Here is a 23,304-nt window from a genome sequence, read left to right as displayed (position 1 = left end):
CAGTCATTGTAAAGTTTTAGGATTTATTTTAAGTGATTGGGAAATCATTGGAGAATTTTAAGCAGAGGGATGACATGTTCTCATTTCTATTTAAAACAATTGTTCTTGCTACTATATGAAGAATCCATATGGCAAGTCAAAAAAGAAAGTAGGCAGACCATTTAGGGAGCTACTGCAGTGAGAGACAATGGAGCCTTGGACTAGAGCCATATCAATGGAGATGGTGAGAAGTGGAGAGATTTCAGGTATATATTGGGGGTGGGCCCCCAAAATTTTGTTGAAGGATCATATCTAAAGGGGAAGGTAAGGGAAAGAAAGGAACTCAGGATAACCCTAAGTCTTTCATTTGAGTAAATGGTTAAGTCATTCCATTAACTGAGATAGGGAAGATTGGAGAAGGCACATTTGGAGTCAAGTAACAAGAGATCTACCTAAGGCAAGTTAATCTTGAGATTGCTGTTCAGCATTTAAGTAAATATATTAAATAAGCTGCTGAATATAAAAATCTGGAGCTCAGTATAAAGAACACAACTGGAACTATAAATTAAAGGCTATAGCATAAATGATATTTAAGGCCACAGACAAGATTAAATCACTTGGAAAGGGTATGCCGACAAAGGGAAAAAAATTTCTAAGACCAAGCCTTAGATATTCTGAGTTCTATGTTTCACAGAGAAAGATATACCCAACAAAGGAGATAAGGCATGATGCAGGAGGAACAGTAAGATAGTATTTTAAGAAGGAGGGAGGTGTCTTCATTAAGTGACGCTGAGAGATAAAGATGAGAACAAAAATGTGGCCATATGATTTGCAAAATAAAGGCTGTGGACCCTATTACCAAAGCATTTCTGTGGGGGACAAGTTCCTGAAAAGAATCTATTGAGGGGTGAATGAGAGGTAAGAATGTGAGGACAGGCACTATTAGCAATGCTTACAAGAAGCTGTAAGGGAAAAAAGATAAATGATGTCTGAAAGTGGCTAGAAAGTCGAAGGATTTGTTTTCTGTTTTTGTTTTTAAGATGGGAGGGATTAAAGCATATTTATAAGTGGAACTAATAAGAAAATGAGAGCGAATCATGAGATGGTCCGAGATAAAAATTACAGGAGCAAATTCCTTCAGATAATTGGATGTATGTGAGATAGAGCCTTCAATGAAGCCTTCTAAAGAGGCAGGATACTTCCCACCACAGCAGAAGAAAAGATGAAGGATGATAGCACAGATGAGGTAGATTTATAACATTCTGAACAGAAAAATTACTTCAGCATTTTTAACTGATAATGTGAGGCAAGATTATCAAGTGAGAATGAAAAGGAGTGGCAGTTTAGATTTTAAGAGAGAGAAGGTATAAAAGCGTCATGTGGTAAAGAAAATTAAAGAGTAGGTGGTAACATAACAACTTTAGTTGGTTTGAAACGGGGGAAAAATTCCTGCAAAGCTTTGCACAGCCAGACCTACGTGCCCCTTTGAGATTACAGTTATGAATCTGTGGTGAGGTGTGCATTCATTCTCCAGTCATATTCAGTGTTGAAAAGCAAATACGGAAAAACTGGATAACTGGGTTAAATACAAGCTAAGACTTTGCCTGGTGAGTACAATAATGGTTAGAGGTTGATGGCATTAGACCTAAAATAAATGATTGAATAAATATGAATCATTGAAAATTGTGATAAATGTTGTATGTGTTTATAGGATTATTTGTTTCTGTTTAATCATTTTATATTACAAACTACTGCAAACTCCATGAAGATAGGGATCATATGTTCTGACCCCAGTTATATCGTCAATACTTAGCACATAGACTGAGATTTTCATACAAATACATTTTATTATATCTTTCTCTTGGCATCATTTCCTAAAACACCGAACACCTTGCAATAATTTTAGGTGCAATAGCAGCCAAAAAGCTCAGGAAGGTCATGGCCAGTCAATGTAGAGGAGAAGGTGCTAGGCTTGGATCTGGGAGACCTAGGTTTGAGTTTGCTCTGCTGCTTGCTCATAGGTGGCATTGTCCTTGGGCATTTTGTGCTTGCCACATCTGTGGGCCTTGGGTTTCATCAATATTACAATTAGGCTGTTCTGGAAATTAAATGAGATAATATGAAAACACTATTTCTATAGCCCTAAGTGCTATAAACATATTATTTAGCTTTAGAGTTTGATGCTAATGCCTCCTGGGACATGCGGCATTCAGCAACTGGCTGATATCTGATGAAGCTGAGAATATTTTGTACAGATTATCCTGCTGTCAGCCTAATGGCTGGTTTCTCTGGCTGCTCTCCTCATTTTGCAATATTGACCATCGCCAAACGTCAGCTCCCCTTCACTATGGACTATGGTAGCCAAGGACAGTGGGGTTTAGTAGAGACCAGCATCATGGACAACCTGGCAATACAGCCTTTGCAAATCCCACACGATCAGATTGATTATTGTTTCCTTGAAGCTGAATATTTGACCTAATACAATAATTGCCTAGATTCACAGATATTCAAAAACTTTAGTAAAATAATGGTTTTTATAATAACTATGATCTACACTTTTTTGTTGTTTAATTTTGTTATGAACAGAAGAGTGAAATAGTTGATCATTATTATTTCTTTGATAGAAAACATGAAGCAAGGAATCTGAAAAACGCAGGGAAATTACTTGTATTGAGCTCTGGCCATTGAATCTAAATTGATGAGTGGAACTCTATCTTACAATACCTTATTACTACAAATGCTACTGGGCTGTAGGATGTTGTTACAATTCAAAGTAAGTGTTATTATCAGGAATTGGTTTATGTAATATTATAGACCTGGCCAAATGTTATTTGTTTGGTCGTTAAGCATTAGATGAATCTCACTCTTGGAAACATCTTGCATAGAGAGAACCTTTCTGAATACTTCATATGAAAAGTGTTCTGACTACATCAGTTGTCATCATTAAGCTGTGACCACATAGGGTTAGCTGAAATTTCTTGTCAGTGTAGCTATTTAATCCTTGATTTTAGTCCTTCATTCATCAAATATTTAATTAAGGCCAGCCGTGTGAAAAGAACTATAGAGATGAGAAGCCGTATTCAAGAAGTATCCTGTTTCAAAGTAATTATGATATATTTGGAAAGATGGAGAATACATAAATAACAGTAATATAGTTCAGAAAGTGATGAAGTGACAGAGGAAACCCCAAAATCCATGGGGTAATGATTGCTTCCTGTACTGATCCAGTCTCAGAGATAATTTTATCTAATGGATATTTGCTAGTGTTTCTATATCTGCATGCAGAAGCTATTGTTTATGAAGCACTTTGCCACACATATAGAAAATTCTTTCCCATGTTAAATACTTCCAACTAGTATGAGAATTAATTGTCATAGAAAATTCTTTCCTTTCAACTAAAAACTTGCACTTGCTTTTTCATTTTCTCTCCAACACAAATCTCCTGCTTAGCATAGAAACCCTTAAAATTGACTTTCAAAATGATTATCATTTTTTCCAATATGTCATGAACTGTTACTCCAAATAGGGTTTTTGATTGGATCAAATGTAATATTTCATGCCCTGTGCCACACTTTCAGGTAAAAAGGCTTAAAGCACTCATCCAGGTGTTTCAGTGTATGAAAATATTAGGTATTATATTGAATAAATATGGAAGAGGCTGATTAATCTCCTACTCTTACTTCAAATGTAGCCTGTATCCTGAATGCTTTTTTGTATTTATGACAGTCCCATTTTCCTCATCACCCCATTTTTCTGTTTCCCTCCATTTCCATCCCATTGTATGAAGTAATTTTTATTCCATTTTCCCTCATTGGTTTTTGCCCTTGACATTCTATGCAATATTTAACCATGAAAGCAATAGCACTTTGAAGGTGGATTTCTAAAGCAAATTATTTCATTCAAGTCCTCCTAAGACTGTGTAGCTCAGGATGTCCTTCTTTATGTGTAGCCAATATTTTGTGACATTTTGTAATTCAGAATATCTCATCTTTACATTACTTGTTAAATGCATGTTATGTTCACTATAATAAAATGTCACTGGGTCTTACTGCTTTCTTTAAATGTAATTTTCAAAATAGTAAAAACTATATCTTAATATATTAGTGCCTTCCTCTTTCAAATAATCATCATGAAGAACAAGAAGGCAGGGTGGTCACTGTCATTCCCATTTTGCACAGATGAAAACACAGAGGGCAGTGACTTGTCTTAGAGACTAAGTGTCTTTGTCTTGGCACTTGAGAATGAGTGATAGTTCTGTATATTGCACTGCTTTACCAGAAGCTTTATTTTCCTCCGGTATCCTCAAACATCCAGTATGTACCAAATGCAACCTTAAATGTACATATGTTATATTCTTACTTGACAATTTCATGCCTGGTATCACTTATATCCACTTCTGATATGTATGTGGTTGATTTGTTTAGAATGTGTCTTGGGTGAGTTTTTAACTAGACCAAAGTTTGTAAAGATAATTATAATGTAATGTTCGTCATGATCTGTATGAATTTCCCAATTTCTACAGATCATAATCACTTTTATTTTAAAAATTATTATTTCTACTAATTATCTATACAGATTTCATGATTATTTAATAATGAGAAAATAGCCCTGACGTCTGTGGTTATACCTTGCACCAGTGAAGGCTAAAACAGTTTATGAATTCATCCAACCTTGGGAGTTTGATAAACATCATCCATATTATGCACATTCTATGGCTTAGAAAGGTTGAGACTGTTCTATAGTTAAATAGGAGAGAAAGAGTTACAATTTGTGACTCAACCCAATGTAGTCATAAATCCTGAGGATTTCTAACTGTAAATTTGAAAATAAAACATCACTGGAAGGAACCTTTGGTGCAAACCCCTCATTTTATACATGAGAAGACTGAGACTCAGATGGAGTCACTAGGCTGCTGTAAGTCACAAAACAAGCTAAAGTGAGGCTAAGATCAGAGGCCCCATCTCCTAACTCTCAAGCGAGTGCTATTTCCAATATACCACATTACCTCCCCCAGAAAAATGCCTCCCATGGGGCACTCCTTCTTGAGGATGAAGTATATTAAATTCACATTTGGTTGCTAATAATTTTCTCAGCAGCTCTATGGTATTTCATTAACTGCAGCATGCAACATTCTGGCCTTTCACCTGTATTAACTTGAGCTCATTAAACTTGAGGCCAGTAATAAACAGGACTGAACTAATACAGATATTTTGCATGGTATGCGTTCAGCATTTCTTTTTAATGACATCTACTCTGTGAAACATTTTTCCCTTCACAGTTTGTGGGTTGAGAAAAACAGGAAGCATAGATTTCAAAGATTGGAGTATATGCATAGTATATTGTTTTATATGAATCAAAAATACATTAAATACTCATACAAAGTTTTTAAGGGCTAGCAAGAAATAAGAGTGACAGCACAGCACAGGGGCTGACAACTGCCAGACTGGGATTTGTGTCCTGGCTCTGCCTTTTATTAATGGTGAGAATAGGAACTGGTTACTTCACCTTTCTGCACCTCATTTTTCTCATTTGTAGAAAGGGACAAGAACAATACCCACCACCTGGGTTTGTAATACAAAACAGAGTGTACTTAGGTGCTTTGCAAAGGGCCTGGTCTATAGCAATGCTTAATAAATGTGTTGTTTTTAAGGAAGATGATGGTGATACAATTCTTTCCTATAGAAGATGTACAATCACTTTTCATGACAGTTATTGTTGAGGAAGTTCATTTTCCCCATGCCTTCTTCCCCCACTTCATCATCAGTAGAAAATATAAGCAGAGGTCCTCCAGAGTACCAGGAAAGAAAAACTAATCCTATTTAAACCCTCTCCACCAACATTATTTTATTTATTATTTGACTAAGTAACTATTTTATCTGACTAAGTAACTCAGTCTATGTAGCCAGCAGCTAACACAAGTTCCTATGTGATTTTGAAAAGTGTTTGAGATTCTGACTAAGTAGGGGTTGATGAGAGGCCAGGGGTCGTTTGCAGAAAGATGATTAGCAAAGAAAGATTGTGGTCTGTCAGAGAGGGGTTCTATGTCGGACAGAATGAAAGCTGGGTGGTTTTCAGTGGGAGACCCTGTCAGAGTAGGGGTGTAACAGTCAGCAGGTAGCATGGAAGTGAACATTGGTATTGTGCTGCTGAAGTTGGAACCTGTAGTCAATGTTGATTTTCTATTTTCCAGAGTACCATACGCTCTTCAAACATATCTTATAGGTCATCAATTTTGCTTTTCTGCTACTACTGGAACCTCATTCATGTGATCCAACATACTGGATCATCTTCTTTCAACCACAGACATCCTCCCTAACCCTAGACCCCTTCTTTCTGCCACCTCAGGAATCTGATCACATGCTTTCAAATATCTGGTATTTCCCTACACTCTAAGAATAAAAACCCAAACTGCTTTGTCCAGAATTCAGAGCCTTCTACAGATTTCCCAGCTTTATCCACTATTCCCAGTCACACTGTATCATAACCACATAAGAATGAGTTCTTCCTGTAGTTTCCTAACTTTTCATTCCTTTACTCACCTATTCCTCTATCTCTCTCTTCTCTTTCTGGCACCACACATTATATCTCCCTTTTATAATCTCTCATCACAGTTTAAATTCCTCCTTTACCTGGAAATCTTTCTTCATTTCTTAGCTGGAGTTAGTTGCTCATTTGAATCAGGGTTACAACAAACTGTCAGTGCATCTCTTTCTCTATTCTTCTCATTCTTCCTTAATATTAACCCAGATGTCAACTGAAATCACCCAGTCCGTCCTTCTGGAAACTGCTACAAAATCTCTAGGCCATTCTGACTATAAATTCCTGCTGTCACTGAATTCTGCATCTCCCTCAGTCTTACTTCTTGTTGGTTTCTGTCCTTTGAGCTATATACCAACCCAACTATGACACTCAAACCTGTTTCACCGATTTTCTTCCAAATTTCTCCCCAAGGTATGTGAGTATATAGGGGGCTTTATCAAAGTTTTGGGGGTCATAGAGAATTTGGATTCAGTATGGTTTTACAAGTTATTGCTTTAAACAATGAAGTCTGTGTCTTTAGAGGAATCTGATATGCATCCCTTCAATAATCAATATAAAGGAATAATTTTCTCACCTCAGTTCCATTGAACATAAGTCAGTCTTCCTCACAAGACCATAAACTGCTTTTAGAAACAACCACCTTCTATTTGTCTTTGTGGCTCCAGCACTGGCACAATGCTTGGCCTAAAGCAAGTCTTACCTCCTTCATCCTGTGCTGGCATTCTTGAGTGCTGGATTTTCTTCTCTTGATTGACATTCTTCCAAACATACATTCTGACTCCATCACTTCACAACAAAATATGCTCTGCTGCCCCTTCAACAAGGACACTTCCCACCCTCTTGCATCTTATTAAATCCAAAGCAGGGAATAGCAATCTACTGGCTCGCTAGTATCTCTTCCAAAGTGTCACCCCCTTCTCTCTGCAGTTTCTTCCACCAGGAGAATTTTCTTCCCCTTTCCTGCCCCTCACACCTCCATCTTCACTACTTTGCAACCTACCTTCTCCTGATCCTTCAAACTTAGCTCAGATATCAGCTCCTCTAGAAGAGCCCTGCCCCTCAGCCTGAGTTGTGTATACACTGTCATTGCTTCTCTAACATCCTGTGTCAGCTCTGCCCTAGCCCTTGTCTTGGGGTGCTGACATTCTTACTAGCCATGGGCTCTTTCTGGTCACAGATTGTCCTTTATAAATTTCAAGAGCCTGGCAGTTCATAAATGTTTTTTGAATTTATGAATCACAACTATTGTGTAAATATTTTTTACTCTGCATAATTTTTAATACTAAAAGAACCATTTTATGTAATTTATTTTCTTTCTGAAAGTAATTTTTTCAGATTATCAGACATTTCAAAAAACCAGTAGGAATTTTTAAGCACATTAAAGATATCCATTCATTCACTTGTTAAGTTTTCAAAAACATATTGCATACCTACTATGTGCTGGATAACAAACTAATTCTCTAGGACATCGAATGGGGAAAATGGAGAAATGCGCTAAAAGCAATAAGGCAGTGCCACAAATGCAAGAGTTATAATACATCCCGAGTGCTCTGCAGCACTGTGAGGGCCCCAAACACTAAGCGGGGAAGGCTGTCAGTAATGGGGATTACTTGGATGCTACAAAGACCAACCTGAGATCAAAACACCAAACGGGCATGTACAAGATAAAAAAAAGACTGGGAGGAGGCATTCCTAGCAGAGGGGGTGCATGAGCAAACATGGAAATAAAGAGCATGCTACACAATGAAATATAAGCAGTTAAAGCTTATGGGAATAAATTGGCAGTCATGCACTTTACAAACTTTAGTCCATTTAATGCTTCTACCAATATCGTGTGTTAGATACTGTCACTCTCATTTCATTGATGAGAAAAATTAGTAGCAGGATGGCTGAGTAATTGGCTCATGGTCACACAGCTAATGAATGTAAAACTATGATTTTAATGCAAATTTGACTTCTAAATCTACCCTACCCACTATGTAAATGTTGGCTTTCTAGTTTCACTCTGAAGCATGATCTATCATTGCTTTTGACTGGTTTAGATGTCAATATTTTATAAAAAGTTGTATGTTTAAATTTATCAGGTTTAACTAATAGTTATAGTTCATTAATTCCATATATTTTGCATGCCCAAGTCCAGTGTCCCAGTTTGCAACACTAAGCACTACATAGTATTATGATAACGTACTATATGGATGGTCCTTCTCTCTGTTTTCCTATTGTTTCCTACCATCCAAATGTGATAATGTCATGAAAAACTGCTTACTGTTATATCAGTGATTAAGCATTACATGCCAATTACTCATGGGGAAAAATCTGAGTTTCTGAATCTAAGCCATGCTAAAATAGATTTTGAAATAAAACTCACAGTCAAAACTAAGCTGTTGATTACTCTTATAATTGAGGAAAGGGAAGAAGAAAAGTAAATGATTCAGATAGAATAGAATAAACTTCTGATCTCTATCTTGTATCATGCAGGGCCCACAGAGATTAAAATTAGGGTGTGTTAGAAACATACTCAGAGAAGCAACGCTCCCAGCCATTGTGTTCTACGTTTTTATTTTAGATATCCAAAGAATACTCCATTGCCTCCCTGACTTTTGTTAAAGATCAGCTCTTTGAAGGCTTATTTTTTCATTTTTTCTGCCCGATTGTTAGTCATTTGATTGAGACCAAAGTTTCCAAGGATGTTGGAATATCGTTCCTTTAGATAACTGCAGTACCCACGTATACCTGATATATAATTCACTTTGACAGTAGCCCTTAATGAATAGCAAGAGATAGTTATAAAATTAATAACAATAATAACTGTACATACATCATATGGAAATTACTTAACCTTAAAGGTGGCATGGGACAGCTCCTAGCCCTGAGCATCCATTCAATACTGTATTTGTTGACTAAATGGCAAAACTTAATAGTGTAACTAAGTCATATGTGAACATGTTTTCTGTAAAGAAAAACAAAAGGTCATTTCTTAGATAGTTATATTTGGGGAAAATGGAAGTTCCTATGGCCAGGATCCTCACCTGACCCTAAACTACTTGATGATGTGATGCCTACTGCTAGGCTACTGCTTCCACACATGTTGTCAATGAGCTATTATTGACTGAGCCACTATATGTAGAGCTCTTCCCAGTGCTCTGGAGGGAAACAGAGATGGAGGTGGATTACAGACCTGCAGACTGCTGGATACAGACATGATTCTAGTGCTAAACATACCACCATGAGAATAAAGCTGGGTATAAACCCTTTTACCCCAAGAATGTTCTGTTGTCATTTTTGGGTCTCACTGAATCCATAGTGAACCAGTCTGAGGCTGAAATCCTCAGGAGAGACATTGTGAAATATATATCCTTTACATCTAACTTATTCTTTAGTCTGTTGGTGTATACACACACACACACACACACACACACACACACACACACACACGCACACATAATGATATATATACATATATATATATATATATATAAGTGTATCACACTCAGTATAAACCTGAAATCCTTTTTTTGAAAATCTTTTAACTTATTACCATTTTGGATATCAAAGTAATTACTTTTCTTGCTGTTACTGTTTCTAATCAGATAAGAGAGTATGATTAGGGAAATAGAGTTGATCCATTACAGCCCTGTGGACCAAGCTATTAGCCAACTTGCTGCCATTCCCATAAAAATCATGCAATTTAAATTGGAAGATACCAATGCCTGCTTCTATTATAAACAGGAACCCTTTCAACTTCATAATATGCTCAATTACCTTTAGATTGATCCATGAATAAATTATAATCCAAGTAGACTTCTTTACCTTAAAGCTTTGCTAGCTTAAGATATCATTGTTGATTCATTATGTTGTCACTTTTCTGTTGGCAATGTAATACTTTTTGTATCTGGATAGAGACAGTTTTAGTGTGAGATACTGTTATCTTTAAATGAGTAGGATTTAGCTTTTCTGATGAGAACAAATTCATCAATGATGAATCCCTGAAGAAACTATTGAAACAAAAATCATACCACTTCTGAGCTTTGTTCAGTTCATCAGTTACAAAGCAGCTTTTGATGGTCCTAAAGAACTTTTTCTTTTGTATAAGACATATAGCATGGCACTCAAAACCTCTTGCTTTGAGTTACCACACGCTACTACTTTTTAAGAAAATAATGAATGAAGAAGAAAAGCTCCTGTTGCTGGGTCTGCCGGTCTCTGCTGCTTCTCCTTCAATAGGAAATCATTTAACTATATGTTCAAGCAGAGACTTCAACTAAATGCTTTATTAATCACTGATTGCATTCATACACTGTAGCCAACTATGCATTCATCTTCACTCTTTCTTAGTTTTGTTTTGTTTTGCTTTTTGTTTTTTGTTTTGCTTTTTGCAAGATGAGAGCATGAACATATGTCCAAACGCAGTACATGCAAAGGTGACCCTCTGGTGCAGGGGAGAAATGGTCTTTTCAGTTTTCAGAAAACTGAACTTTTTAGTGTGCTCAGTACTCAGATATCCTAGAGGCATTTTAATGCACACAGTGTAGTAATTTTTAAAAGCACTTAGCTTTCTTATCCTAATACAGAAAGCAAAATGATTATGGCAGCCTTGCAGTTTGGGAAGCTGGTACTAAACCCTGGGCTTGGGGATCACCAGAGAGCAGGAGAAACTGCACACAACTGGACCCTATTTCACTTGGAGATGCATGGTAGAAAACTGAGGGAACAGTCACTGGTGTTTTACATGAATATGCTTTCAAGTTAAAGAAAAATTTGGCATCAGTTTCCTTCTTTTTCATTGATTCTTCTAACCAGCACACAAGGAAAATCCTATAGGAATCTTAATGTTGAACTGAGAACCTCTTTTTAGGACTAATTGTAAAAGATTAGCACACTAGATTCATAGTACTATTAGCCATGGAAACACTAGCATGATTTAAATATGGAAAATGTAGTCAACCACTGCAAAGAATTACAGAAAATATCAGGCTGGTAGAGGGTTACTCAGTCTGCATTCTGTTCAGTACCAAGGGATTTTCAAATATTATTATTATTGTTGGTGCTTATTATTATTATTACCATCATTGGAACAATTTGAAATCATCAGGTTAAATGTAGCTGCTTTATTTGTCTCCCTTTCAATAAAGAATAACCTAAATGGAAAAAAAAGTCTCTTCTGATCTATTTTCAACAGAAGATAAATCAAAAAGCTCCAAGAATGATTTCTTTTGAATAACCTTCATAGAGTTCTTAGGAGGAATTAAGATTGTGTTGAGTAAGGTAGGAGCCAACCAGGGAATCAGGATAATGGTGCAGATCTTCATAGACTTGCCACCATGACAGATCTGCTAGAACTAGAGGCTGTGTTTCAACACTTAACAATTTTTGATAATCTCCAAGAACATAAGGTCAGGCTTCAGATGCCCCTGATATGTAAGAGGAGAGTGGAGAGAGTGATATTCTACAAGACTGACATCACGTGAACGTGGCTCGCCACCTCACGAGGTGCGACTGGACCGGGGGCATTTCCTCGGCACCAAGTGTGATCCCTAACACTTCATCTGCCTGAGGAAGAAACCATTTCATAGGAGGGCATTTCAAAGAAGCACTACCTTTTTTACATTAAAGGGGCTTATGTGTGATAAGTATTGAGGATTTGTTCTATACTCTCATTTATTTTCTGCTTTTTAACAAGACAATATCACTTATGTCATGGTAAAATGTCTACATTATGTTCACTCCCATCATCATATCATTTCATATTAATCCAATTTTTAAATATTGTTATTTGGGGAATCATTAAGGTATAGAAATGAAGGACATAGTTCTAGTTTAATTGTATATAAATTAATTTGACATTCATAGCACTTTTCCTTTTGCTTGACTTTTTGACGTTATTACAGTAAGTTGATAATGGAAGTAATGACCTTAGACATCTCCATGTAAATATGCTCTGCCTAACATCGACTTTCATTGCAGTTTGGCTGAACTGTAACACGACTTTAGTTTAGTTTATCTACCCTACCAACATCTCTAAAAAACCAGAGAACTCATTTTCCTGGGGCATTATGCAACCTGACAAGTGGAGGCCAGTGTTTTGAAATAAGTGTGCTTTTTCATTGAAGTACTTGCTGGGTCAGAGATCAGGATGACCTTGAAGGGCTGTAGTATTCCAAGCTTCCATCAGCTAGATAAGTGGGCTTTATTCTGCAGGAGAGAGAGAGAGAGAGAGAGAGAGAGAGAGAGAGAGAGAGAGAGAGAGAGAGAGAGTGTTTGCAGTCTTAGAAAAGACACTTAGCAATCCCAGGCCACAGGAGGGCACAGAACATTCGGAATCCAGTGGTGTCTGTCACCAGCAGTATATGTCAGTAGAAGTGAGGATCAAAGGTTCGAGAAGAGGAGAAGAACAAAGTGAAGAGGAAATGATTGTGAGATGATGAATAGAATGAGGGCATATTCTTGTTAACTTAAAACCACTTAGCGTCTTTCCATGACACCCAGGTATCTTTATAAATGAACTTTGTAACGTACAATTGAATAACCTTGAGATTTAAAGCTTCGTCATGTGATTTTGAATAATGATGGAGTTTAAGCACTGTGGTATTTCCTCTGCTTTTCATTTCTATTTCTGCATCCTTCATGCGAAATAAAATTTATTTTTTGAACAGAGAAATCAATATTTTCACCATTTTTTTTCAGCTATTCCAGTAATTGCAATCAACATTGGTTACAATCTTTAAAGAGATGTAGTAAGAACTTGAACACAATAAAATAGAGACACAAATTAGAACTTTGGCAAAGTACCTTTGCTATTGACAAAAGCATTTGTCAGGGACTATGGCTGTGTCTATATTGTGCTAAAAACCTGATGAAGAGGAAAGAAAAAAACATCAATAGGTTTCACCTTCTGCCTATATGAACCAAACAAATGGTCTAACTAATAGCTATTGTTTTAAGTGAATGGATTTGGTTTTCCACCGTGAACTTTGTTCCATTTAGAAAGAAATTTTAATTAACATTACTATATTTAATACGTGCATATTTGGTAAAGGTATTGTGCTCTTGTGTTCTTTTTAATGATTAATGGCATCTGATACCTAGAAGTCTAGTGGCCCAAAAAAGAATGAAAATCTTGTTGTATACTTGTTACAGGATATAAGAAATAATCTAAAACACACATTTGTTTGCTGATAATATTTATTTGTTTATATCCTCACATTTTTCTCTTCTATGAACTAGCATGGTTTCTTATTTACATGTTTTCCTTTTAGAAACTGCCAAGTTTTGGACCTTATCTTGAGCAGCGCAAGAAAATCATAGCAGAGAACAAGATTAAACTGAAAGAACAAAAGACAGTTTTTCCACCACTTGAGAGAAAGCTTTTTATCCCTCAAAAGCCTGTTCCTACCATCAAGGTAAAAATTAAGCCATAGTATAAATGTCTATATTGCTGTTTAACATACAATATAGTTTAAGTGTTTATTTACTGTTTAAATGCATCACTAACTTTGTTTTAAAAATACATGGACAGTTTTAAAAATTCTGTCTATAGTAATAGGATAGCCTCTTCTATTTATATATTTTATACTTTTGAGAACACTCTCAAGGTTGAGCTTCATAGAAATTCCATATGTATTAAATGGGCCAGGAAATATTTAGGTGATTTCTTCATCTTCTCATTGTCATTTTTAAATTACTTTAATCCACAACTAAATCATACAACAAAACCATCAGGAGATAATTTTCTGCATAATAGCAAAAATTATCATTAAGACAGAATTGTGTGTGTATTATGTTTCTCATTTTTCTTTTGAATGTTTTATTTTGAGAGAGATACTGGGTTCCCATGCAGTTGTAACAAAAAAATAAAGAGGTCTCATGCATGCTTTAGCCAGTTTCCCCAGTGGTAGCCTGTTGCAGAACTCTTACTACAATGTCCCAACCCGGATAATGACACAGATACAATCTACTGGTCTTATTCAGATTTCTCCAGTTTTACCTCTTCTTATTTGATGTGTGTGCATGCACATGTGTGTTCATTCTGTGCAATTTCATCACATGTGTAGGTTCCTGTATCCAGCGCCACAGTCAGGATACAAGAGGACCATCCCCACAAAGATCCCTCAGTTTACACACTTACCACTAATCTACTTCCCTCCTGCCCACCTCTCTCAAGATGGAATTGTCTTAAAGCAATCGTGATGAAAAAAAGGGGGTGGCGAGTGTTAAAGGTCCACATTCTCTCTGAAATCACCATCACTGAATGTAGTTTGTAGTTACTGAAGCTCACTCTTCTCTATTTAGTAATAATCTACTCCCTTACTACCTTTCTCTGTTTGAAGCATCAGCTGAAAATCTTGCCCCATAGGAGCTCTCACATGGACCTCCCTGAAATTCATCTTTAGTAGTCAACTAATAATTGGAACCCTTAAAAATCCCCTCTACTTATTGGGAGAAAAAAAGTCCTATACTAAAAACAGTGCACCTTAAACTTGATACTGCAAAATTTAAGTGATTCAGAATTATGAAAGGAAATAAGGAAGTTGCTGAACACAAATTCTAGGAGCACTTCAATGTCATAATTCCAAATAAAGTGACCACTTGGGACTTCCAGCAGCATACTAGCCTCAGATAGTCTCTTGAGCTGATTCCTTTAAATTATTTGTATGCTACTGAAAGGATAAACTGGATACTAATGGTGAACAGGAGTCCAGATCCTTCAATTCTTCACAAGTCTGCACCCCACCACCCCCTTTGGCTATGGTTATTGTATGATTCAGGATTAGTAGAAGTTATCCTAGCTCTGTCTCTCTTCTTAATGAATTTGAATTTCATGTAAGATATCCATCTTTTTCTTATGTGTAAAAAATTCAAAAGAAAGGTATTATTTACACTAGGAAATGAAAGAAGAGCAAGGTGATTATAAAAGCGTCCTGACCTTTTCTAGTCTTCTCTTTCTTCAAGAATGTATTGGTAACCTAGAAGCAACACAGAAACAGTACAAACAAAAAGCCTGCTATAACTGAACTAAAGCTGGTTGATTACTTATCCAGTAAAATATCAAACACAACAGAATTAACTAAACCAAAAACGTATGAAGTCAGGAAAGTATGGCAATGTTTTTAAAGTATCAAGGAGGGATGAGGAGTCTTACTAAAAACAGTAGATTTACATTCCTCTCCTAAATTGTCTCACTCAAGAGCTTTAATCCAAATAGATGGAGCCCTGGTGTTGCATAAGCCTCAAAACATTGTAGATACCATCTTCTCAGCATCTAAGACCATAACAGTGCTGACGTATTAGTGGGTTGTTTTGGTAGATTTTTCTCAACATCCAGGGGACCTTCCACCACCTGGGCCTTCTCAGGATGCCCATACCCGCAATACCTGTTGTGATTCTAGAAAGATGATGTGTCCCGTCAGAAAACATACTGATGGCTGATAATGGTGGGGTTATTTCTGGGGGGTGGGGTGGGGTGTATTTTCAGTAGTTATAAGTGCATCCATCTCCTTGGGAAATGAGGAGTTAGATTCGTTACAACAATCAGTGCTCTCTTCGTCTGGCTTTCTATAAGGCTTTCTTTAGAGTGGGGGACAACTCATGTTTTAGAGGAAGAGGGAAGATGTAGAGACCTTCTGTGGCCCCAGAGACATCCCTAGGCCATCTGTGCTTTAAATGACTCCTGATCCTTAGAGCCATGATGTTGTTACTTCAAGTGATGTGTGTGTGTGTGTGCGCATTTGTGTGGTGTATGTGTGTGTGTGCAGGTGTGCGCGTGCATGCCCGTGTGTGTGACTGTATTTTTAATTCGATCATGGTTCTCTAATAAAGCTACTTTGTTGCCTACTCCAATATGATTTTTCAGAATAGGAGAGAAGGTTTACCTTCTAGAAGAACCCATGGAAGTAGGTGGCAATGAATAGTCTCTACCGTTCTAAATGCTATATGTGGTTAATCTCATTTAAATTTCACAATACCTGGGATAGGTACTATCCTTTATTCATTTTATGTATGAGAAAATTGAGGTACAAATATAGATTAAATCATTTGGTCAAGTAATGTAGTAAACTAGTAGAGTTGGGGATGAGGGTGAAACTGAAAACTGCTGGTTTAGGAGATTCAATAGATTAACTCATAATAGGAACTAGAAAAGTTTGGATCCATCCTAGAAAATATATAGAATATAAGAGACAGCTCATGAAAACTGAAGACATCGATAGGAATGAGAGAAACCTTTAATAAGGGAATTGCAACAGGTGGGTTTTGTTATAATTGCACTGTTAATCACTCAATTTGGGGCAAATATCTAATAAGAGACCTATAACATAATATTAGTGGACAAAGAAGTCTCTTCCTTTCTCCTTTCCTTCCTCCTCCCCTACTTCTGTAGTTTCATTTTTTGTTTTCATTTATTTCTAATGTTAAAAGCACAAAGATCACAATAAAAATTACCAATCATTCCACCACCTAAACTTAATCACTAATAAAATTTAGATTTATAAAAGTCTAGTCCTTTTTCTATACCTAAATACAATATATTAAAATAAACATACAGTACTCTTAAATTTTCCACTTTAAATTTTCTCATAACAATTTATATGTCACTTTTACATCAAAATAATGGTTTCATAGTATTTCATAGTATGAACTTATTATTAAATTTTTTTAATTAATTACTGTTGAACATTTAGGTTGTTCCAGAATTTTATGCAAATAAGACCATTATAGCTATCACTATACAAAACCATTTGTGTAGATACCTTATTGTTTTCTCAACAGAAATTACAAGTGCACTTAGGACATTTGATACATATTGCCAAATTGCTCTCCAGGAAGAATTCAAATTTACATTCTGCCCAAAAATATGAGCAGGCCCATTTTCATAGACACCCATCAATAATGAATTTATTTTTAATGTTAGCTAATGTAAAGGTCAAAAAAGTATCTCACTTTTTTCTTTAATTTTGAATGTCTGAACAGTAGTGAGGCTGGTATGTTTTTATATATTTTTGACCATTTGTTCTTTTGTGAATTTGCTGCTCATTTTTTTTTTACCAATTTTCTGTTGGGGTATTTCTATTCATCTTATAAGTTTTTATAAACTTTTTATATATTGCCATTTGACTCATTGTATTATGGTATTTTCATAAATACATGCAGAATTTTTAACTTTATGTGATCATACCTGGCAAAAGCTTATTTTGTGATTTCTCCTTTTCAAAATTTAATATTTAAACCTGTGAATTGATTTAAAATTTGTTTTGCTCTGAAGTATCAGATATGTTTATAACTTAATTTTTTTCTCAAATAGACAACTGTCCCAAGATCTCAATTCATGTATTTTAAAGTGGCCCCTTCCATCTCTCAAATTATGACTCGATGACAAAAATGTTTCATAAACTGTATGTCTTACTTTACATTCAAATGTTCAGCCTCTCAGAATTTGCTAAGTGATAATGATGTTTGAATTCATCCCTCTGCTTCCTTCTTTCTATATCATCTCCCTTTCTGATTCATCTAAACTTTTCCTATACATTGACTCAGCTATTCTCCATCACTACCTTTTTTTTAATGCTTCAGACCTGTGCTCCCCACTATCTGCTAGGTACCTTCATCCAGACCGTCTAAACAAGGAGCACAAGGGCCAGCATATTTAAAACTAAGCTGATTACCATTGCTTTCAAACCTGCTCTCCCTCCTGAGTCCTGTGTCTCAGTAACTGCACCCTGTCCACTTTCTTTCCTAAGCCAGAAACCTGAAATTCAGCCTGAATTCATGAATGAGACCATGGGGCAATTCACCAATGTCTGATTTTTATCTCTCATGTCTCCCCCCTCTTCTGAGGTATCCCCACTGAGGAGACCTTAATGCAGTTCTTCACACATTCTTTCCTTGAATTCTGAAATACTCTACTAACTGGCCTCCTACCTTCTTTTGTCATTCTTACCTAAATGTGTCCCCCAACTATTATGGAGTATATGATTTTTAAAATGCAAATCTCATTATTTTACCCTTTGCTTAAAATTCCCACATCTTAACCATGATCCTAAAGTCAACTCCTGGGCATAACCTGTAGACCCTTCATATTTTCACTTGTCTTGGCCTAAGCAGCTTTAGTGAAGTTATGAAAAGTACAGTCCAGGAGATGGTAAATTGAAGAATGAATAAAGGTTAAGAAAGTAAGAACAAAATATATTGGAATACTCTTTCCAGAACTTAAAAATCACTAGGAAAGTGACAAAAAAAAGGAAATGTTGTAGAGGGACTGTCAATTTATTTATGTGAACATAATCTATGTTTACATGTGTTTATATACTAAGAGACAAAAGCTAAGCTACCAGAAATGATATGAGTAAGGAAACTTTATAGTGAGCAAGTAGGGAAGGAATGGAGTCCATACAATACATAAAGTCATCTTGGATAGAGGAAGGACATCTCATGATTTCCTTCCTGCTTCATGCCTTATGCATTTAATGAAACTGAATTTGGGCTCATTTTAGTAAGTAGCCATGTTTGAAGAAAGTGACCATTAAAAAGTCTTTAAAAGCTGTTTTCTTCATTGAAATATGTAGCAAAGTTTGAAAGATTTTAGCAGATTACATTTATGGGAGAAGAGTTTCCTGAATTAAGCAGGGGACTACTCTGTCTTATTATCTGGGTTCTAATTATGGCAGTGCCATTTATAGCTGCACGAACTTACCTCGGTAAGCTAATCTGCAAGATGGAGATAATAAAAGTGTATGATTCCTAGAGCTATAAATTAGGTAATGTGTGAAGTGGCTTAGCCTGCACCAAATAAGGCCTAAATAAACATTACCTACTGTTAGTTATTATGTTAGGAATGGAGAGGTTAAAGAAGATAAACAGGTTAAGGTGAGTGTCCATTTCCATTTTGTCTAATAAAATGAATTCAAGAATGAAAGTAGGGATACATAAAGCTCTGGAGCCCAGCCAAGTTGGAAGTTTTGAAGAAGCCCCTATATTTTCCAGGAAATCTTTATTTCATACCTACTATGAGGCAAGCAGTGAGTTAGGAATTGGGCATCTATAGTACAATAAATAAAACAGATAGAGCCCCTGTTCTTATAAAGCATAAGAATAGAGAAAGAAACATGTTAAACAAAGAATCACATGAAAAATATAAAGTTATATTTGTGATATGAACTATGTAAAAACAACAACCTTTCATAGCAAAACCTAATTTAGATTTCAGGAGCTGAGGAAGGCCTTTCTGAGAAACTGGCACATTAGGAGCACTGGGGTCTGGGGAGGAATGAGAAGGGGAAGGGGGAAGGGATGTCCCAAGTGATCCATAATGTGGCTCCAGTTTGGTGAGTGGCCATGGTTATGGAGACAGAGGAAGAGGTGAAGTTGGTGAAGTCTTGTTATTCTCCCTCTCAAACTTAATGATTCTCATTATAAATTGAGAGACCAGGGCTAGTAAGGAGAATAAGGAAAGTGAGACGATTAGGTTTTTGATTGTCCCACTAACTAGGATAAAGAAAAATGAAAGATAATGAATCAAGGTTTGTTCTTATGCTTTTAGATTTAATGCTTTCTTTTTTTTTTTTCTTTTTGATGTGGGATGCAAACTTTAGATTTGAGCATATTGAAATTAGTGAAGTCAAGCAAATGATAGGCCTGTGATGAAGGGTAGGAAGGAAAAAGAATAGACATTTGGACTGCCTACTGTGTGCCAGACACAAGACAGAAGCTTCGTATCTATTTTCTTAACTCTTACTTAACCTCATATGTAGAAAGAAGTAGGAAGTTCTGGGAAAGCAAATGAGAAGAAGTGATCATCAGAGAAACAGAAGAGGAACCTGAAGGAAATGATGATACGAGAAACCCAAAAAAAGAGAAAACCTTAAGAATAAGGAAGTTGTGCTTGGGTCAGAAAGCACTGCCTGCCTTGGCAACCCCGTGTATTGTTTTATTGTATCATTCACATGTAACCACTGAGATTCCAACCTCTTGTTGGCATCAATTGTCACATTCATCCAAAGGTCCACTCCATCATTCATCCAACAATTGGGCCACCATGTCCCAGCACTGCCACAGCCACTAGCAATTCAGTGGTGAGCAAAACAAAAGGCCAAGTCTCACAGCACTTACATTTCAGTAAGGAGACACACGCAAATAAGCAACCAAATGTATACCATGTGTGATGGGCACCCGGCTCCGGAGCAAATACAGCAGAATTAGGAGAACAGGAATTGCCAGAGACGTTATTCATGAAAGGCCCGCCTGATTAAATGGCATTTGAATAAACACTTTAAAGAGTGAGAGAATGAACTATACGGATAGATATCTGTGGGAAGAACATTCCAATTCAGGAGGAACAGAATGTGCAGACACCTTGAAATGGGAGAAGTCCTTGGCAGGAAACCGTTGAGGCTTTGTTCTGAGGAAGAATAACGTCATCAGACTTAATGTTTTTAAGGATCATTCTGGCTGCCGTTGACACAAGATCCTAGATGGGCCAGGGCAGAAGCAGGGCGACCGGTTAGATGGCTATGGTAATGATCCAACAGGAGGGAGAATAAATGCTAGATAACATCAGAAGGCCTCCACTCCATTGTTTTAAAAGAAATAATGAGTGTAAAAGTATAGTACATAGCACAGTGCTGTACAAAAGTAAGTGGCCATGGTTATTGCCGTTCTCATACGAGTCCCCTGCCTCTTTGCCCATTATTTCAGGCCCCATACACGTGACGCAGCTGTGTGATTGTTTAGTCCCCGTTGAAATCAACAACCACATTCCCTTCAAGGGTCGTTCTCTCTCAGCATGCAAACCAGACATTGCTTCTTGTGCTTACACTGTTTTATTCTGCCACACACATCCAGGCCTCTATGTATTTCCTTCTGCTGCTCCATCATTATTTTTATGTTTTCTGTACAGTGTTTCTTCTGTTCTTGACACACCATTTTTCCTTCCCTTTTTCCTGGAGAGCCGGGCTATCTGATTTCATGCTGAATATTTTCTCTGTCCAATCCATCTGTTTGTTTTATCTTGTTTCTTCCCTCCTCTCTGCTGGCCTCTTTATAGATTCTCCCACTCAATGGTCTAAACTCCATGACACTGCTTTGTTTACCCTCTCAGCTAGCACAGCATATCATTCCCCATCTGCTATCGAAAGAGCCCCAGTGCCCCACAAAGTTAACTCAGCCCCGCTTGTCTTAAGAGGTTTTCAGTCATGCATTCAAGTTTCTAATCTACCCCATCTTCCCTGGTTATGAGTGTGACAATATTATTTCTAAGCAAGCCATGCTCAGTAGATCTCATCTTTTGTTCCTTTTTCCTTTCAAATGCCTCAGAGAAGATTTACTGGCTTGTTGCTTCAGAGGTAGGCACTTTCAATATCAGTCAATCAGTAAGTATTTATTGAATATTTGCTATGTGACTAGCAGTGTGCTAAGGTCCCGGCCCAGGACTGAAGACATACAAGGCATGGTCCAAAGCTCAGGGATTTTTCCCAGTCTGAGTGGAGATGTGCCACTAACATATATTCATTATGCACTCACTGCAATCCAGGAATTGTGCTAGAAACGAGGAATACAACATGAATTTTAAAAAGGAAGACATCTATCCTTATGGAGCTCATAGTCTAACAAGGGAGAAAGACACATGTTAAAAATTATTTACAGTTCACTCAAATATGTACAAAATGCTCTGGGAACTCAGAGGAGTGAAAGGGATTAGTTCTGCCTCGGGTAATTGTGGAAAGCTTCACAGAGATGGTGATATTTAACATGGAGTTTAATAAATTAGTGTTAATTAAGCAGAGAATTAATAATAAAAGCTAATATTTATTGAGTACTTTTGAGGTTTCAGGCACTGTTCTACATACTTGTGAATTAACTCATTTAATCTTCACAATAACCCTATCAAGTACCTATATTTCCCCTAGTCTACTGAATAAGTAGTTGATAAATAGGTTCAATAACTTTCCCAAAGTCACAGAGCTGGGAAGACATCAAAGCCCAGATTCAATTCCAAAGTCTGGCTCTCTTACTTGGGCCCTTAAGCACTATCTTCTGCTGTCTCTCACAAAAGACAAAAATAAAGTGTCATTTCAATTGCATCAACTATGTTTTTCAAAGCATAATATTTGTACAAAGTTGCAATAACATAAGCTATAGGACCTTAAATCCAACACACAATCCCTGGATCAACTAGGTAGTAGCGCCAGAGCAGTAATCTCATTCCTTTATTCAACTGGAATTCATCAAAAGGACCAAACTAAGAGGCAACAATGAGAAAAATAACCCAGTTTTCTTATGAGTCTTAACATGGTATAAAAGGTCAAGGGGATGTGCTGGTTAAATTGCTTAGAATTTCAGCTAGAGCATCAAGAGTGGTTATTCCCAGGGATATACTGACTAGGGGGTCTTTGAGAACCAGAAGTCTTTGCTAGCAGCATGCCATCCAGCTTCTCCTTGCCTCCTTGGAAGCTTAAAAATGGCCCCAGAGGTCCTGGATCTTACACCTAGGTGTGGGGTGCTAGGGTCAGCCTGGCAACCAGGCGACTTCCTCTTTAACAGCCTCACACCTTCATTTCCATTTCATAACGACACAGCATTCACCGTACATATGCCATATTGTAGAACTGCCCGTTTTGTGAAAGAAGTAGAAAGAAAAGGCATCTGGGGAAGAAGGCAATCAAAACCAGTGCTGGACGGCTGAAGGGGAAGAATAAGATAAGGGAAAACAGACCTGGCCTCCTGCAATAGGTGTAAAGGTCTCCTTCTGAAAGTTGAGCCAGAACTTTCTGACAAAGCTCCTGACACATTCCATAG

General features: G+C 36.9%; 1 protein-coding gene across 4 annotated transcripts in view; it reads left to right on the top strand.

Annotated features, from left to right (window-relative positions):
- The window catches only part of DPYD (dihydropyrimidine dehydrogenase), an 870,115-nt gene that overhangs the window by 835,815 nt on the left and 10,996 nt on the right, over window positions 1-23,304 (top strand). For all 4 annotated transcript variants that reach the window (XM_037024395.2, XM_037024389.2, XM_037024403.2 and 1 more), the window contains one exon: window positions 13,776-13,919. In XM_037024395.2, coding sequence (XP_036880290.2) covers window positions 13,776-13,919 — 144 coding nt within the window. The remainder of the gene's footprint in view (window positions 1-13,775; window positions 13,920-23,304) is intronic.

This window comes from Manis javanica, chromosome 4 (genome assembly GCF_040802235.1).
Source record: "Manis javanica isolate MJ-LG chromosome 4, MJ_LKY, whole genome shotgun sequence".
In the NCBI taxonomy this organism is placed as follows: domain Eukaryota; kingdom Metazoa; phylum Chordata; class Mammalia; order Pholidota; family Manidae; genus Manis; species Manis javanica.
Note: the sequence above shows the minus strand (reverse complement) of the source record. Positions and strands in the feature narration are given on the sequence as shown.